This window comes from Mytilus californianus, unplaced genomic scaffold, assembly GCF_021869535.1.
Source record: "Mytilus californianus isolate M0D057914Y unplaced genomic scaffold, xbMytCali1.0.p SCAF_93, whole genome shotgun sequence".
Lineage (NCBI taxonomy): Eukaryota > Metazoa > Mollusca > Bivalvia > Mytilida > Mytilidae > Mytilus > Mytilus californianus.
This window is the reverse complement of record NW_026262749.1, coordinates 54,943-70,817: the sequence shown is the minus strand read 5'-3', so window position 1 is coordinate 70,817 and position 15,875 is coordinate 54,943. Positions and strand designations below refer to the sequence as shown.

The following is a 15,875-nucleotide window of genomic DNA, read 5'->3' as shown; positions in this document are numbered from 1 at the left end:
TATTTAAAAAAAACCAACATAACATCCATCCGGGCATTGCTATAGGACATTGCTATATTTTTGTTTGGTTTGGCAACATATAGGTACCGCGATTCCTTGGACGCAATAGTACGACCATAAACAATCGGTATAAACATCATTGAATGATTTTTTTTTTAATTTTGAATAAATTTGCCGCGTCAAGTCTAAGCCAGCAATTTCTATGTTTTCTAAAAGGAGTGTGCTTTTTCGTCCCATTGCCCAAGCAAGTTCTTAAAAGGCCTTCAGACGTCAAAGCCATCTCGGACTTGGTATTCGATTGTTGTTAGAAGATACATTACTAAACTCACTTTAGTACTGTACTTGCTGCAGTTTTTGTGGTCCACTTTAACCCATTTGTTGTTTTGTTGTGTTTGAATCCGTCACGTACAGATTGCTATAAAAAGTTTATTAAAGTAAAAATTATTATATTTCGAATGATGAGTAATGTATCGAAAAAAAACCGAAAACAAGTATGTGAAATGATTACACTGTATGCATATATTGATAACTAAATATTTGATTGGTTAAGGCTACTAGTATATTCCAAGTGACATAAAAATAAAACAACTGTAAGAAATGAAATACCTTTATATATGCAGGCACGTCAATCTCATTTTTACTTTTAGTCTTCTTTCCATTTTCTGTTCTTTTTTCTAAACTTTTCAACATTGAAAGGCATTCTCCAACAAGGGCATTTTGTTTGCCAAACTGTTCTTGTAAAAATGTCCTTTGGTTGTCAAATAACTTCTCAAGTGTCTGAAAATACAAATATTTGGATATATTTAAACTATCATTGGTATTATTAATTCACCAATCATGTGTCAATTTATAGTATTTCACCGTGGATAAGACTTGCACATAATTATGATGTTTGAAAGTTATCTCAAAAACGAATAACCCCCAAGGGTGACTGGGGAATAGAAGTATGGTCACCATTGGTCTTCCTCCGACCGGCAGTAAAACCCTTGCTAAAGTAGGGCGTCCGTTTGGCTGTGCGGGATGTACAAATTTGCAGCCACGTCCGGTCAGAATGGGGACGTTAAATCCGATGCCTCGTGTAAAGAGAGTGCCACGCTCTTTGCACGTTAAGAACCCATGCAACAACTCTTTGAGGGGTCCGTAGGTGACCTGTTGCAAGGCTAAATTTCTGTTCCTATCCAATATACCCTCAATTCCCGTGGCAGTCTAAATTTCTCCGACCTCAATCCTGGAAGCCCCTATTACAGAAACTACCTATTGTATTTATTGTTAATTTGTTATCGTCCTGACTATGCATGAAATATTTGCAACTGGACGTTAAGCAACCAACAATCAATCAATCAATCAAAAACGAATAGCACGAGATCTCAAAAATAACCATGTACACAACACTATCGCCTACAAATCTGTAGTATAAATTGCGTTTTTTAGTTTTGTTTGAAATACTGACAATTTTAATTTCGTACAAGAAGAGATAATTCATATGACAATATGCACTTCACTTTTATTGCACACAGGGCAAATAAACTGTGGTATATTTTGGCTCATCAGTTTATGTATTCTTAAATTTAAAGTAAAATTTACAAACATTATCAATAAACCGATGGCTGGTTTGGTGTTACCTTCTTAACAATTATCTTTAAAATATGGTCGATTTAAGGTAACATCTAAATGATTTATCCAAACGTGGAAAAAATTGACTGATAAATATAATAAAATTTTCAATAAAGCTTTTGTTAGTTCAAGTTTATATCTAATGTAAATGTCATTACATCTAAGAAAAGTGTCTGGAACAAATGACCGATTCAAGATATCAATCAATACAATTACAAATCAAGTAGTCAAATTGACAGTAAAATGTATTGAAATTATCAATAAACCGATGGCAGGTTTGGTATTACATTGTATACAACTATCTGTAAAATATGGTCGATTTAAGGTTTCATCGTAATCAAGTATCCAACAAGTGGTTAAATTTATTGAAAAATTTTGTAATTATTAAATAAAACTGTATTTGGTTCAAGTTAACAGCTAATACAACTGTAAGTACATCTTAGAAAATTATCTGGAACATGTTTGTTTCTCAAGTTTGTCAAGAGTCGCTTTCGGCAATTATCACTTTGTGTCAAATTATCTATATTATTTTTTGCGTAAAGTTTACACATAAAGACGAGTATCAATAAAAATAATGTTAATGAAAACATTATAGTATTGTAGAAATATGAAAAATTAATCTTACTTAAGAGCCAATCCGCCAGAAAACCATGCAATATTCAGAAAATCGTCCAAATCGACAATCACAACTTGACAATTTTTTATACATCATCTTAATCCTTGACATAAAATAAAAGAATTTGACCACTTAATTTTTCCCAGAATCGTATCTATTTTTAGTAACAGCCTCATTTGCATAATTCTGTAAATTCATAATGAAACCAAGGAAAAATACAACTTTTTTATGCCTTTTAAGAGTTACCCAGAAGCATATTAAATGAGGTAGTTGAGTTTTAAGAGCAATGTCAGCTGGAACCCATCCATTTTACTATGTTATGGTCAATACAAATGAAAATTTAAACGATTTGGCACATTGCCAGGAGCACGGACACAAAGGCGGGGTTTTTCATACATGAAATTACATGGTTTTCATTTACTTCTAACTTGCAAGACCCATTCCGGATATGTTTGCATCTTATATCGGTTTTAACTATGGGGTATGTTTTATATCAAAACAAAATATTAAGCTTGGCAAATGACTATTATATGTTAATTTATGCCTTGGGAGAATGGTAATTTTAGTCCCCAATTGACAAATTTTGATTTGATTTTAATTGAATTCTTAACACAATTGGAAATAAAGTGGCTCATTAAATCATTTGAAAAAGTAAAATCAAGTGACTTAAACATTAAAATAAGAAGTTTTTGTACTGCAATTGCAAAAGTCAATAAATTGTCTGGAACTAGTGAGTTCATCTTTTATGCTTTTCCCTTGACTTATCTCCCTTGGGTAAAATCTCCACTCCAAGATGTCAGCTTCCAGTGATGGTTTGACAGATGACATTTGTAGTGAAGTTTGTGACTTTTCCTATCTTGGAGGAGCATGTGGGATATCCCAGCACTATTCATCTACATCTAATACACTTCTTAAAGTATCTGAATGCACCAAACCCACTACTATTCATCTCAAACGTCTGAATAGTAGTGCGAACTGTGAATTTCCAGAAGGTCTTCTTATCCTGTATAGGAGTGGTATTTTTTCAATAGATGTAACATCAACTCGGCTAATCACATGTACTAAGCACAGGGACTTTTATGGTATCCATTGGAGAAATAATCGTGCACGATGTCAACATCCAGACCACGCCTCTTCCAGCAAAGCCAAGGCTGACCGAGGATCTTCACCTTTGTTGTGCAAGCATAACTGGCTGTATACTCGACAAGTTATTCCCGTAGGAACAGGTACAAATCTTAAAGGCAATTTTCATTTGTTTTCTCATAGTCAATCTGAAATTAGGGGACCAACATTTGATACCTAGATTATAAAGGGGGGATGAAGTTGATATTATTTACACCTGTTTCTAAAACATTTTTTTTTTTCATTTCCTTTGGTTAAGAGTAAACAAATAATATCACTTTTAAATAAGTTTATCTGTATTGGCCAGGGTAAGCAGTAAAGGGACAACCATTTGATTCTGAAAAAGGGAAGGGGGATTGTGATAGTCAAAATATTTATCATGTTTATATATATCCACACCAGCTAAGCACAGAATACTAATTTTCAAGCTAAACAAGGTTACAATATTTATTTTCTGCTTAAAAATAAACTTAAAACATGATGTAGGTTTATAAAAACTTCAAGACCAGAAAAATCCAAATATATAATTTCAACAAGTTCAATATTTAGCAGGACAGGGGTTTATTCTCTTCCCCTCGTAGTCAAAAGCTTAAGGTTGACCCCCTTATTTATTTTTGCAGTTTTTATGAGTCAGAATGATCTTTTTTTAAAATCCTAAGCCCCTCCCCCCCAAAAAAATCCACTGATTTTTGCAGGACAGGTTCAAAAGGTGCATGTACATGTAAGTTTAAATGAAACAGGTAATCATGGTAATCAAGGGACAAAGAAGACAACCTGGTTGAAAAAGAAAACAAAACCATACAATTACACAAAATGGACAACTTTTCACTAAAGACACACAAGAATCTGGCTAGGGACCTTGTTTAATTGTAGTGAAATACTGCTTCAGAATGCACAAAATAATGTACAACACATACATGACATACAATGTACAATTGGAAAATCAATACAAAACTACTTTGAATTTGTGAATTTTCTTCCTGACCCTTTGATAACTCATCAATATACATGTTAAGATTTCATAATCAAAGACACAAAGGGTGGTTGTTAAGCACTTTCTCTACTAAAAAAACTTTTATCTAGTTGAAAAGATCCATACAAATACATGTACATAGACAATAATAGTGCATTGATTTGAGATATCAATGATATAAGGATGAGGCTTAGGAAGGGGGAAATGCGAGGCTCTGCTGAGCTTTTTCCCCGTTTCGGGCGAATCCTTTCGTAAGGTTTTTCTATTTAAGAACCCTACATGTATGTACATTGCATATAAAACTCCTTTTTAGAAGAAACAAATATAAAAAAGAAGATGTGGTATGATTGCCAATAATACAACTCTCCACAAAGGACTAAATGACACAAAAATAAACAACTAGTTCACCATAAGGCCTTCAACAATGAGCACAGCCCATACAGCATAGTCAGCTATTACCTCATTTCAACTACATGTACTGTACTGTAATGATACCCTACCCTACATTTCCTGCTTCATTGACTTTGCTTTGACTTATGTCTTATACATGTATATTTTATTTCATAAACCAAAGACAAAGATTTTTTTTATAGTTATACACATTTTATTTGTAGGGCTGTGCAAACAATGCTCAATAAAGATGAAGAATTTTGTAATAAGTGACAAGACTCAGGTCAAACTAAATATAGAAGAAGATGTTGGTAAGATATATTTTAAACTTTTTAATTTAACTGTTTGTTGGATATGATAACCATACCAAGTAAATTAAATAAATTACATTGACTTACATGTATACAATTCCTTCATGATCAAATAAGACATTTGCACCAGAAAAAAGTATTTTTATTCATCATGTCTTTGTATTAATAAATAAATTTGATAGAAACATTGTATGATGAAGACATTAAAACTTATTGTGACCAATTTTGTCATGGGGAATCCTATAAGGAATAAATGTCATTAGATTATATTTGGTAAAGCTATGCATAGCTACTGTTTTTTAGCTCACCTGGCCCGAAGGGCCAAGTGAGCTATTCTCATCACTTGGCTTTCGTCGTTAACTTCTTACATTTTGAACTTCTTCTAAAGAACCACTGAAAGGAATGGAACCAAATATGGCATGAATGTTCCTTATGAGGTGCTGACCAAGTGTTGTAACTTTGTAGCCGATCCAACATCCAAGATGGCCGCCAGCGGGGGACTAAGTTTAACATATGACCTTATCGGAAATACATATCAATGTCTTCTTTTAGAGAATAACTGAATGGAATGAAACCAAACATAGCATGAATGTTCCTTATTAGGTATTGACCAAGTGTTGTTACTTAGTAGTCGATGCATCATCCAAGATGGCCACCAACAGGGGACTTAGTTTAACATAGGACCCTATGGGAAATACATACAAATGTCTTCTTTTAGAGAACCACTCAATGGAGTGAAACCAAACATGTCAAACATTAATTAAGTGTCTGTTATGTTTTTTTATGATTTTTTATATGATTTCAAAAACCCAAGTAGAGTCAGGTGAGCGACACAGGCTCTTGAGAGCATCTAGTTTTATGCCCCTGCAACTTAAATTTGTGGGGCATATTGTGTTACCCCTGTATGTCCGTCCGTTTGTCCCATTATGGGTATATTTTTTAGAGTTTTTATTATAAAACCAGAAAAAAATAGGCCATTATCCCATATACCAGGGGGGGTATTAGTATTTGCCTGTCATTGTTATTTCTGTCATACTAATTTGTGGTACTATAGTTGGCAGCTCCAATAGACGCCCCATCTTTGGAAGGTTTTACTGCCTGCTGGAAGAAGACTAAGAGTGATCATATTTTATTCCCCAGCTAATGGGATTTCAATTGTTAGATGGCCCCTAATAGACTTATGTTAGGAAAAATATTGAGATGAATATTGTCACACTTTAGTATTTGCATTTTTCAGAATTGTTTGAGAGATTGTGTGGGCGCATTGTAGGTATCCATGAAGATAAGGAAGATACAGATTTAGGTAATCTATATTTTAAGTTGAAAGGGTTATGATTGATATTGACATTACCTGGTGTCTTCTAAAAATGACTTCAACATATTGAACTAAACTTAGTGTAAAAAGGACAGTGATTATATTTTCAAAATGACCGTCACTGCTTCCAAGTCACTACTAGCACTAAATGATGATGGCATGACAGAGGTCATTCTTTTTATCACATTTCTCTCAATTAACAAATTGAACAGTAATATATGCAGTACTAGTATTACAAGCACAAACTATCAAAAAGGTCAAGAACAAGAGGAATCATGAGACAAAGTCACACACACATACTGACAACTCAAGAGACACTGATGACTGAAAACGAAAATAAATAAGAAAGACAGGCTAATGAGACCATTATTGATTTTTAGCTCACCTGGCCCAAAGGGCTAAGTGAGCTTTTCTCATCACTTGGCGTCCGTCGTCCGTAAACTTTTACAAAAATCTTCTCCTCTGAAACTCCTGGGCCAAATTTAACCAAACTTGGCCACAATCATCATTGGGGTTTCTAGTTTGAAAGATGTGTCCGGTGACCCGGCCAACCAACCAAGATGGCCGCCATGGCTAAAAATAGAACATAGGGGTAAAATGTAGATTTTGGCTTATATCTCTGAAACTAAAGCATTTAGAGCAAATCTGACATGCGGTAAAATTGTTTATCAGGTCAAGATCTATCTGCCCTGAAATTTTCAGATGAATCAGACAACCCATTGTTAGGTTGCTGCCCCTGAATTAGTAATTTTAAGGAAATTTTGCCATTTTTGGTTATTATCTTGAATATTATCATAGAAAGAGATAAACTGTAAACAGCAATAATGTTCAGCAAAGTAAGATCTACAAATAAGTCAACATGACCAAAATGGTCAGTTTATTAGGTCAAGATCTATCTGCCCTGAAATTTTAAGACCATTCAGGCAACCTGTTGTTGGGTTGCTGCCCCTGAATTGGTAATTTTAAGAACATTTTGCAGCTTTTGGTTATTATCTTGAATATTATTATACATGTAGATAGAGATAAACTGTAAACAGAAATAATGTACAGCAAATTAAGACCTAAAAATAAGTCAAATGACCAAAATGGTCAGTTGATCCCTTGAGGAGTTATTGCCCTTTATAGTCAATTTTTAACAATTTTCATAAATTATGAAAATTTTCACAAAATATTTTCCTCTGACACTACTGGGCCAAGTTCATTATAGATAGAGATAATTGTAAGCAGCAAGAATGTTCAGTAAAGTAAGATCTACAAACACATCACCATCAACAAAACACAATTTTGTCATGAATCCATCTGTGTCCTTTGTCTGATATGCACATAGACCAAGGTGAGCGACACAGGCTCTTTAGAGCCTCTAGTTTTAAGCCTCCCAAACTTTGATTATAAGTGTATGGAATGCTATGAAATAATACCACATGCATGATAAGGTTCCATAACAGAAAAAGAATGTTGGGGTTAAAGCCCTTACAGTTTAGAACTAGGGCAAAAAAACAACTTTTCTAATACTTTGTAGAAACGGCTAATTTCTTGACCAGTTTTAATCAGGTTTAATTCGAAGTCTGGAATTCTTGTTCTTTAATATGCTAAATCTAAGATTTTAGATTAAGATTTAAATTTTGGATATTGGCCTCATTTTGAATTTGTCCACAATCATGACATGATGTCCAAATGGTCCAAAATTAAACTTTGTGATTGTATGATTTGAACAAAAATTTAATTCTTGATATATAATGTACTGAATATAAAGGATTATTTCAATTATTGATCTTATTGATTTTGGTCCGGTTTTCAAATTGCTCCATATTTCAAGGTCAAACGGGTACAAGTTTTAAGTTGGTTTCATTTCCATGAGGTACAAAATGGTATACATATAGGTACGAAATAATATACATGTTAATATTCCATGAAATACGAAATGGTATACTCGTTAATATTTCATTAGGTATGAAATGGTCAAGGTACGATTTTTACATAAAAAAGAAAATGTAGCCTACCAACGTTTAAACCTATATTTTGGCCTCTCCGTTTTGGCTTTGTTCGGGAGACCTGATTAACTACATCTGCTTACAGTAAAAAAAATATTTCCTGTCAGTCATACATGATTGTACATATAATATAATAAAAAGAAAATATGGAATAATTGCCAATAAGACAAGTTTCCACCAGATACCAAATGATATGGTAGTAAAGCTAGTGGTTAATAGGTAACCATGCAGTCTTCAACAATGAGGTAGACCCATACCCCATAGTCACCAAAAAAGGCTTGTAATATAAAGATATAAAACAATTCAAACAATAAAACTCATGTCTGGTGTATATTATATAAATATGTTTTGTTTTTTACAGATCTAGACTCACAGTTAACCTTTTTGTCGACAACAACGTTAACTGACCTTTCACAGCAGTCAACATCAGATTGGGAGGCTGATAATGCTTCTGAAAGAGACAAATTCAACAGGGCTATGAATATTCTCGGCAATGGAAAGTTTCCCACTTTAAAACATCAATTAAACCTTCCATGGGATGATGTCTCAAAAAGTACAAAGGCAATGTATTTGAAGTTTACCTCTGATATTGTTAATTTGATCATTCAATATATTGCACCAGGGCAAGAAAACAAAATTATGGCAGACTTAAGTGAGAAATACATGTATCTCAATGATGACAATCAGACAACACATGATGACATGACAAAAGCACTCATACAAGCATATTTGGACCAAAATAACAGTCAAACTCAAATTCAGATTCTTTCCTTGTTTGTGCAAAAATTTACCAAACAGAAGCTAATTGAATTAATTCCAGGACTTACTATGTCAAAAATTGATAGAGCTAGGAAACATGCTAATTTGGAAAAACCTGGACAAATGATAAATTCCCCAAGGATATACAGAATGCGATTAAGTCATCCTCAACTCATGCATTTTATTGAGTTTATTTCTAGCCCAACTTACCATCAAGCAGTTGGATATGGATCAAAAACTCTACAGCTTTCATCTTGTGTGGAAATGAAAATTCCAAGGTAGTTCGAAGCATTATTTCATCAAGACTCATAAAGGCATACATGGCTTACTGTAAAGACCAAGATTATGATACATTTTCAAGATCAACATTATTTAACATTCTTAATGCCTGTATTGCCTCTCAGAAAAAAATCTACATGGCTTAGACAACACCACAGCCGATGGTATGAAAGCAATGGAAACATTGACTGATGTGATCAGTTGTTTGGACTAGAAGAGGAAAAAGTGGGAAAACTAAAACATATCATTGCATGTGCCAACCAACATTTAAAATTTGAAATAAAGGGTCATCTAGCCACATCTTCAACTTGTATAGATCACTGTACCACATTTAGCCTCAGTGACTCAAAATCCACCCAATTTCGTTCAACTTGTGCACATGAACATTCAGATAGTTGTACCAAGTGCAGTATTGTTGATAAGTCATTACAAGAAGTATCAGATACATTTCAAAACATGAATTCCATCCCAGCCGAAAAAATTGATGAAATAGATCATGAGTTATCACGAGCACAAGAGCAAATATTGACATGGAAGGCACTTTGTGTCAGGACAGTTCATCAAGATCAAGCAAAACAAACTGCTCAGTAATTAAAAACCTCATCAGGCCCTAATTGTAATGGACTGGGCTATGAAGTTTTTACCTGTGAGACACAGAGAAGCCCAAAGTGACTTTTTCGGCAAAAAGGGAGTAAGCTGGCATGTTTCTTCTGTTGTCACTCTTGATACTGAGGTTGAACCTAAATTGAAGACAAACTTTAATGTTCACACTCTTGTGCACATTCTTGAGTTAGGCAATCAAGGATGGTTTTCTGTAGCTCACATACTAACTGACCTTTTACAGCAATTACCACTTATATTACCTTTGGTAACTGAAATCTTTCTAAAGAGCGATAATGCTGGATGTTACCACTGTGTGCCACTGATTTCTTACATTCATAATATTAATGTAAATGGAGACTTCTCTGTTAAGATTGTACAATACAACTTTAGTGAAGCGCAGTCTGGCAAAGATATATGCGATTCAAAAACATCTCACTGCAAGATGCATATATTGAGGTATGTTTGTAATATCTTGTTAAAATATCTTCTATAATCATGGCAATACTGTAATTTTAGGACATTTTTCAATAATTTTTTGTTATCATATGATTATGAATACTGCAATTGTTTTAGTATGGAGAAAAGACTTCGCATTTTAAATATAATGATTTTATGACTTCAGACAATCCTGTCAAAATTACAAAATAATCATTTATTAGATATAAGAAGATGTGGTATGAGTGCCAATGAGACAAATCTCCAGCCAAGTCACAATTTGTAAATATATAAATAACACATAGCTGAGAGGGTGATAGAGCAGATTGTTACCCCGAGAAAACATTGTCAACTGAGGCGAAGCCAAGGTTGACAATGTCTTTTCGAGGTGTAACAATCTGCTCTATCACCCTCTCAGATATGTGTTATTTAATTTATTATACTGAATGTTCTGTTATTACTGTCGATTAAATTTCAAATTCAAAGTAATAAACTATGACGTCTTGTACATAACAACCATCCGTATTTAATAAAGCGCACACTTGATCAAGCATCTCCGTGAAGGGTAATAGAGTATTTGCCATAGGATAGAGTCGTATTTAATAAAGCGCACACTTGTTCAAGCGTCTCCGTGAAGGGTAATAGAGTATTTGCCATAGGATAGAGTCGTATTTAATAAAACGCACACTTGATCAAGCGTCTCCGTGAAGGGTGATAGAGTATTTGCCATAGGATAGAGTCGTATTTAATAAAGCGCACACTTGATCAAGCGTCTCCATGAAGGGTAATAGAGTAAATTAACACCCTCGTATTAGCCAATCAAAATCTGGCATTTTGACATGAAGTATAATAAAGTAAACTATCATAGGTCAAAGTACGGTCTTTAACACAGAGCTTTGGCTCACACCGAACAGCAAGCTATAAAGGGCATCAAAAATGACTAGTTTAAAACCAATCAAAAGGGAAAACCAACGATCTAATCTACATAATGAGAAACAAGAAACACTTATGAACTACATCAACAAATGACAACTACTGATTCAGAATATATATGCACTAAAATTATTTTTATGAATTTACAGTACTCGCAGTACAGAATCATTTGCTAACCTCTGGTAAAGACATTAATATTTATAACACTCTTAGGAGATATCCCAGTTTTTCAAAACACACTTATAAAAGATCCTATTAATATTTTATTGGTCTGCCAACATGGCCAAGGGCCATAGGACAATCTTATTTTTATTTTGCTGACTAATAAAATTCTGGCTCACTGAAAAAAAGTCTTGCTCATACAATGAATACATGATCATTTTTTTTTAGGTACTCTGGTGAGGGACATGATGTTTTGTCTGCAGAGGATATGTCAACTGCCTTAAACTCAAATGGAGGTGTTAAAGGGGTTTTCAATGCTGTGGTTGCAATTGATCAGAAACATCAGACCAAGACAAAAACCAAAATACCCAACATTAGCGCAATGAACAATTTTGAGTTCTACAGTGAAGGGGTTAAAGTGAGGCGTGCCTATGGAATAGGAAATGGCAATTTCATACCAAATCTTCAGTTTAAGGACAACACACTCATGGAAGGTTTTCAGGTAAACTAAGTGAAGTTATAAAGAAACATGGGATAAATGTCCATGATATAAGGACCAAGTAAATTTGTAAATTGAAAAATCGATACAGCCTTCAACAATGAGTAAAGCCCATACAACATAGTAAGCTATAAAAGCTCCAATTGACAAATGTAAAATTAGCAGCCTTATTTATGTATAAAACTAAAGATGAAAACCAAATTTTATTTATAGCAAACAAGGCACACATGGAATGTGACAGGGGCCAGACCAGTCAATAAGAATAAACTATGAAAATCAGTGAAAAGGAATTACCTCATCTGATTGTTCCAAAGCAAATTTAAACCCTAGCAAAAAAACAAAAGACACATATTACAGATCTGATACTTCTCTGAGTTACTAAAAGCTAATTTTTTAACAACTAATAAACAAACAATGTGTTTAAGACTAGTACAGATATATAAATGAAAAGAATACAAAAAGATACATCCAGAACAGAACACCCGGCTTTGAGTGCCCCAAATATAGTACTAGTGCAATTAAATCCAAAGGCTTACTTAGTAAAGAATCAGAATAGCAAATTGTAAACTAAAAAATATACAGTGACAATCACACATAAACACAAATCAGAACAGCCTGATATTTGCTAACCATATGATTCTATATAATCATTCTACTTGTACATGTATATTTTGTTCACAATTCTCATTCATAAATTTTAAGGGTTAGTTAAATGTGTGTGACCAACATTTGCTTAATCATTTTGAATTTTTGTGCCCCTGTTGTAGTGGAGGGGGCATTTTTTTTCACCAATGTCCGTCTATACGTTCATCCGTCTGTAGGCCCAAATATCAGTTTCTGTTCTCTAACTTGAGTTTACCAAATGTTATGAAACTTATACACAATGTTTATTACCACAAAACACAGATCAAGTATGAATTTTGGTGACATCACTTTTAACATTCTAGAGTAATGCCCCTTTACAAATGCAAAAATTGCTGAGTTTTTCATTTCTGTGCTCTAACTTAAGTTTGTCTCAACCAAATGTTATGAAACTTATGCTCATAGCTTATCAAGTACCAATTTGGGTAGTTACTTTTTCCCTTCTTGATTTATCATGCTTATGTCCCATTGTAACATTATATGTAAGTGGGCATATGGACACATTCCCAAATTATTTTATCAATCATTGGCCAAGAATTTTAAGTGATTGGTTGAATATAACATAAAATTACCATCAGTTTGGCATGCTTTAGTTGGTTGTTCAAAACTGTTTTGTGAACACTGAACATGCTGAATATTATTGCTGCAGAATATATACATAAATTTACTTTTTTTGCAGGTAATTATTCCATTTTCCAATTTTGTTGCGGACCATCATGGGAGAATTGTACATGCAAGGAATAATATTGATGTTGAACATGAAAATGTGGGTAATGAGAATGACACTGAAAATGTGGGTATTGAGAATGTCATTGAAACTGTGGAGAATGTGATGGAAGAAGATGTGAGTAATGATGGTTTATTTGCGTGTCCAGATCAAAGTTGCACCAAGGTGTATACAAAACCTCATTTTCTAGAAGCACATATAGTAATTGGAAATCATGTATATTCAACTAGTGAGAATAGTAATGATTCTGTCAAATTGATTTGGGCACAACAATGTGAGGCAGTTGACAGAGAACACAAAGTCCTCATACAATCTGTTTCTTCAATCGATATGAATGTCAATGAAGGATGGGCTCTGAAACTGAACAAACCTTTTAAAAGATTCACCAAAAAGGTAAAAGACTTCCTATTTGATATATATGTAAAGTGTGAAAGTTCAGGGAGAAGACCAAATTTTGATAAACTAGCAACTGAACTCAAGACAACAAGACATGAGAATGATGGCACCAAAATGTTCACACGGGAAGAATGGTTATCACCATCGCAAATACGCAGTCTTTTTGCTAATTTTGTCAGGCTTGGTGCTGAAACTTCTATAAAATCAGAAGATACTGCTGATGTTATAGAAAATGTTTTAGAGGAAATCAATTCACTTGAATATCACAACAATATGGCAGAATTGGCAACAGACATTGTGCAGCAGTTTCTGTAGATGTACATGTGTGCATGTTCATAATATTCAATTTGTTGTATTGTATTTGGTTGAATAACTACAAACATGTATGTAATATTTCATCTCAAAGATACCGATATTGCAACTGTTTTGCATGTACATATACATACAATTTGTATACTTGATCTCATAAAAAAAGACATTCCTTTCAACAAATTTCAAAATGACTGCCTTAATATGCAAGTGGTACATTCATGTGGAGAAAAACGTCTCGTTCTTTATGTTCTCCAAGATTTTTATTAAAGTGATATGAAATGTGCTTTTTACTATAATAACTTTTGAACCAATGCATGCAGATGTACTGAACGAAGTCCTGTATCCATGTTTTTTTTATGTTTATGACGAATCAATTTAACTTATAATCGACAAATATTTCATTAGGTAATTGTTGTTCACAAGCTATTAAACATTCGATTTGGTTGCCAAAGTTCAAAACCAAGATCATGTGCAGCACATTTTTCATAAGTAAATAGATAAAAGCCACGATCATTTTTGAAAATTTTATTTTCCATGAATTCCTAGTTATGAATTTAAGTTTTCCCTCACAGTTGTTGAATGATTTAATGTTTTGAATTGTTCTTAAGAACAAGTTATTACTTTTTTACCTTCCTGTCCACATTTGTTTACATCATGGTTTTCCCCTTGCACTTTCACTGTGTGGTGGCCAAAGTTCTAACAAGAGGTCATAGTTAAGGTCAATGCGTATAGGAAGACAATATTTCAATAGAAGTTCAATTATGAAGATTTTGATGATATTATAAAGAATGTTCTTTTACTGGAATGTTAACATACACTTGATGTTATTGTATAGTAAAACTTAGCCATTGAAGCATAAAAAACATATTCCATTTTTTTTAAATTTAAAGTTTCAGATGACTTCATAAAATTCTGCTATTTCCGAGGGTCTTATGTAGGCCCTTATAGGTACCGTAATCATAACAATTTTAACTTTTCATTCAAAATTCTTTATAAATTTTGCACCAGTATTATAGACTTAAAATTTGTAAATGTCTGATTTTAGCAGAATGGTTTGTATATGTCATGCCCCCCAAGGGTGACTGGGGAATAGAAGTATGGTCACCATTGGTCTTCCTCCGACCGGCAGTAAAACCCGTGCTAAAGTGGGGCGTCCGTTTGGCTGTGCGGGATGTACAAATTTGCAGCCACGTCCGGTCAGAATGGGGACGTTAAATCCGATGCCTCGTGTAATGAGAGTGCCACGCTCTTTGCACGTTAAGAACCCTTGCAACAACTCTTTGAGGGGTCCGTAGGTGACCTGTTGCAAGGCTAAATTTCTGTCCCTATCCAATATACCCTCATTTCCCGTGGTAGTCTAAATTTCTCCGACTTTAATCCCGGACGCCCCTATTACAGAACCTACCTATTGTATTTATTGTTAATTTGTTCTCGTCCTGAATATGCATGAAATATTTGCCACTGGACGTTAAGCAACCAACAATCAATCAATCAATGTATATGTCATGAAATAAAAAGGCATTGAGTTAGGATATTTTACTTATTCTAGAGATGGCTGCTTTTAAATAGAGCATAAGGTGATTTGGATCTTTATGAAATTGTACAACAAGGTTCCATATCACAAAGGGATAGCTGGGTTTGAGTTTGGGGGTAATTGCCCTAAACGTTTAGGAATTTGGGGCCAAAAAGGGGCAAAAAAACAAGCATTTTTCTAGTTTCCAGACAATAACTTGTGTTCAAGTGTACGAATCTCTCTGAAATTGTACTGCAAGGCACCATACATTGTAACACAAAGG

At 33.9% G+C, this 15,875-nt stretch overlaps 2 protein-coding genes across 2 annotated transcripts; both read left to right on the top strand.

Annotated features, from left to right (window-relative positions):
- Positions 1 to 2,847: 2,847 nt before the first annotated feature.
- Positions 2,848 to 9,583, top strand: LOC127717250 (uncharacterized). The gene is made up of 4 exons (XM_052222993.1): positions 2,848 to 3,456; positions 4,940 to 5,026; positions 6,264 to 6,329; positions 8,694 to 9,583. Exons 1-4 carry the CDS (start codon positions 3,024 to 3,026, stop codon positions 9,371 to 9,373), a joined length of 1,266 nt encoding a protein of 421 aa, XP_052078953.1. The 5' UTR covers positions 2,848 to 3,023; the 3' UTR covers positions 9,374 to 9,583.
- On the top strand, positions 9,575 to 15,147 carry LOC127717249 (uncharacterized). Its single transcript, XM_052222992.1, has 3 exons — positions 9,575 to 10,429; positions 11,732 to 12,005; positions 13,324 to 15,147. Exons 1-3 carry the CDS (start codon positions 9,990 to 9,992, stop codon positions 14,080 to 14,082), a joined length of 1,473 nt encoding a protein of 490 aa, XP_052078952.1. The 5' UTR covers positions 9,575 to 9,989; the 3' UTR covers positions 14,083 to 15,147.
- The last annotated feature ends 728 nt before the right edge of the window (positions 15,148 to 15,875 follow it).

Bases quoted from the DNA above. Each gene is read 5' to 3' on its own strand.
- LOC127717250 (XM_052222993.1), top strand. From the start codon at position 3,024: ATGTCAGCTTCCAGTGATGGTTTGACAGATGACATTTGTAGTGAAGTT. The intron at 5,027-6,263 runs GTAAGATATATT...TGCATTTTTCAG, and splicing joins AAATATAGAAGAAGATGTTG to AATTGTTTGAGAGATTGTGT. The intron at 6,330-8,693 runs GTAATCTATATT...TGTTTTTTACAG, and splicing joins TAAGGAAGATACAGATTTAG to ATCTAGACTCACAGTTAACC.
- LOC127717249 (XM_052222992.1), top strand. From the start codon at position 9,990: ATGGACTGGGCTATGAAGTTTTTACCTGTGAGACACAGAGAAGCCCAA. The intron at 10,430-11,731 runs GTATGTTTGTAA...ATTTTTTTTTAG, and splicing joins TGCAAGATGCATATATTGAG to GTACTCTGGTGAGGGACATG. The intron at 12,006-13,323 runs GTAAACTAAGTG...CTTTTTTTGCAG, and splicing joins CACTCATGGAAGGTTTTCAG to GTAATTATTCCATTTTCCAA.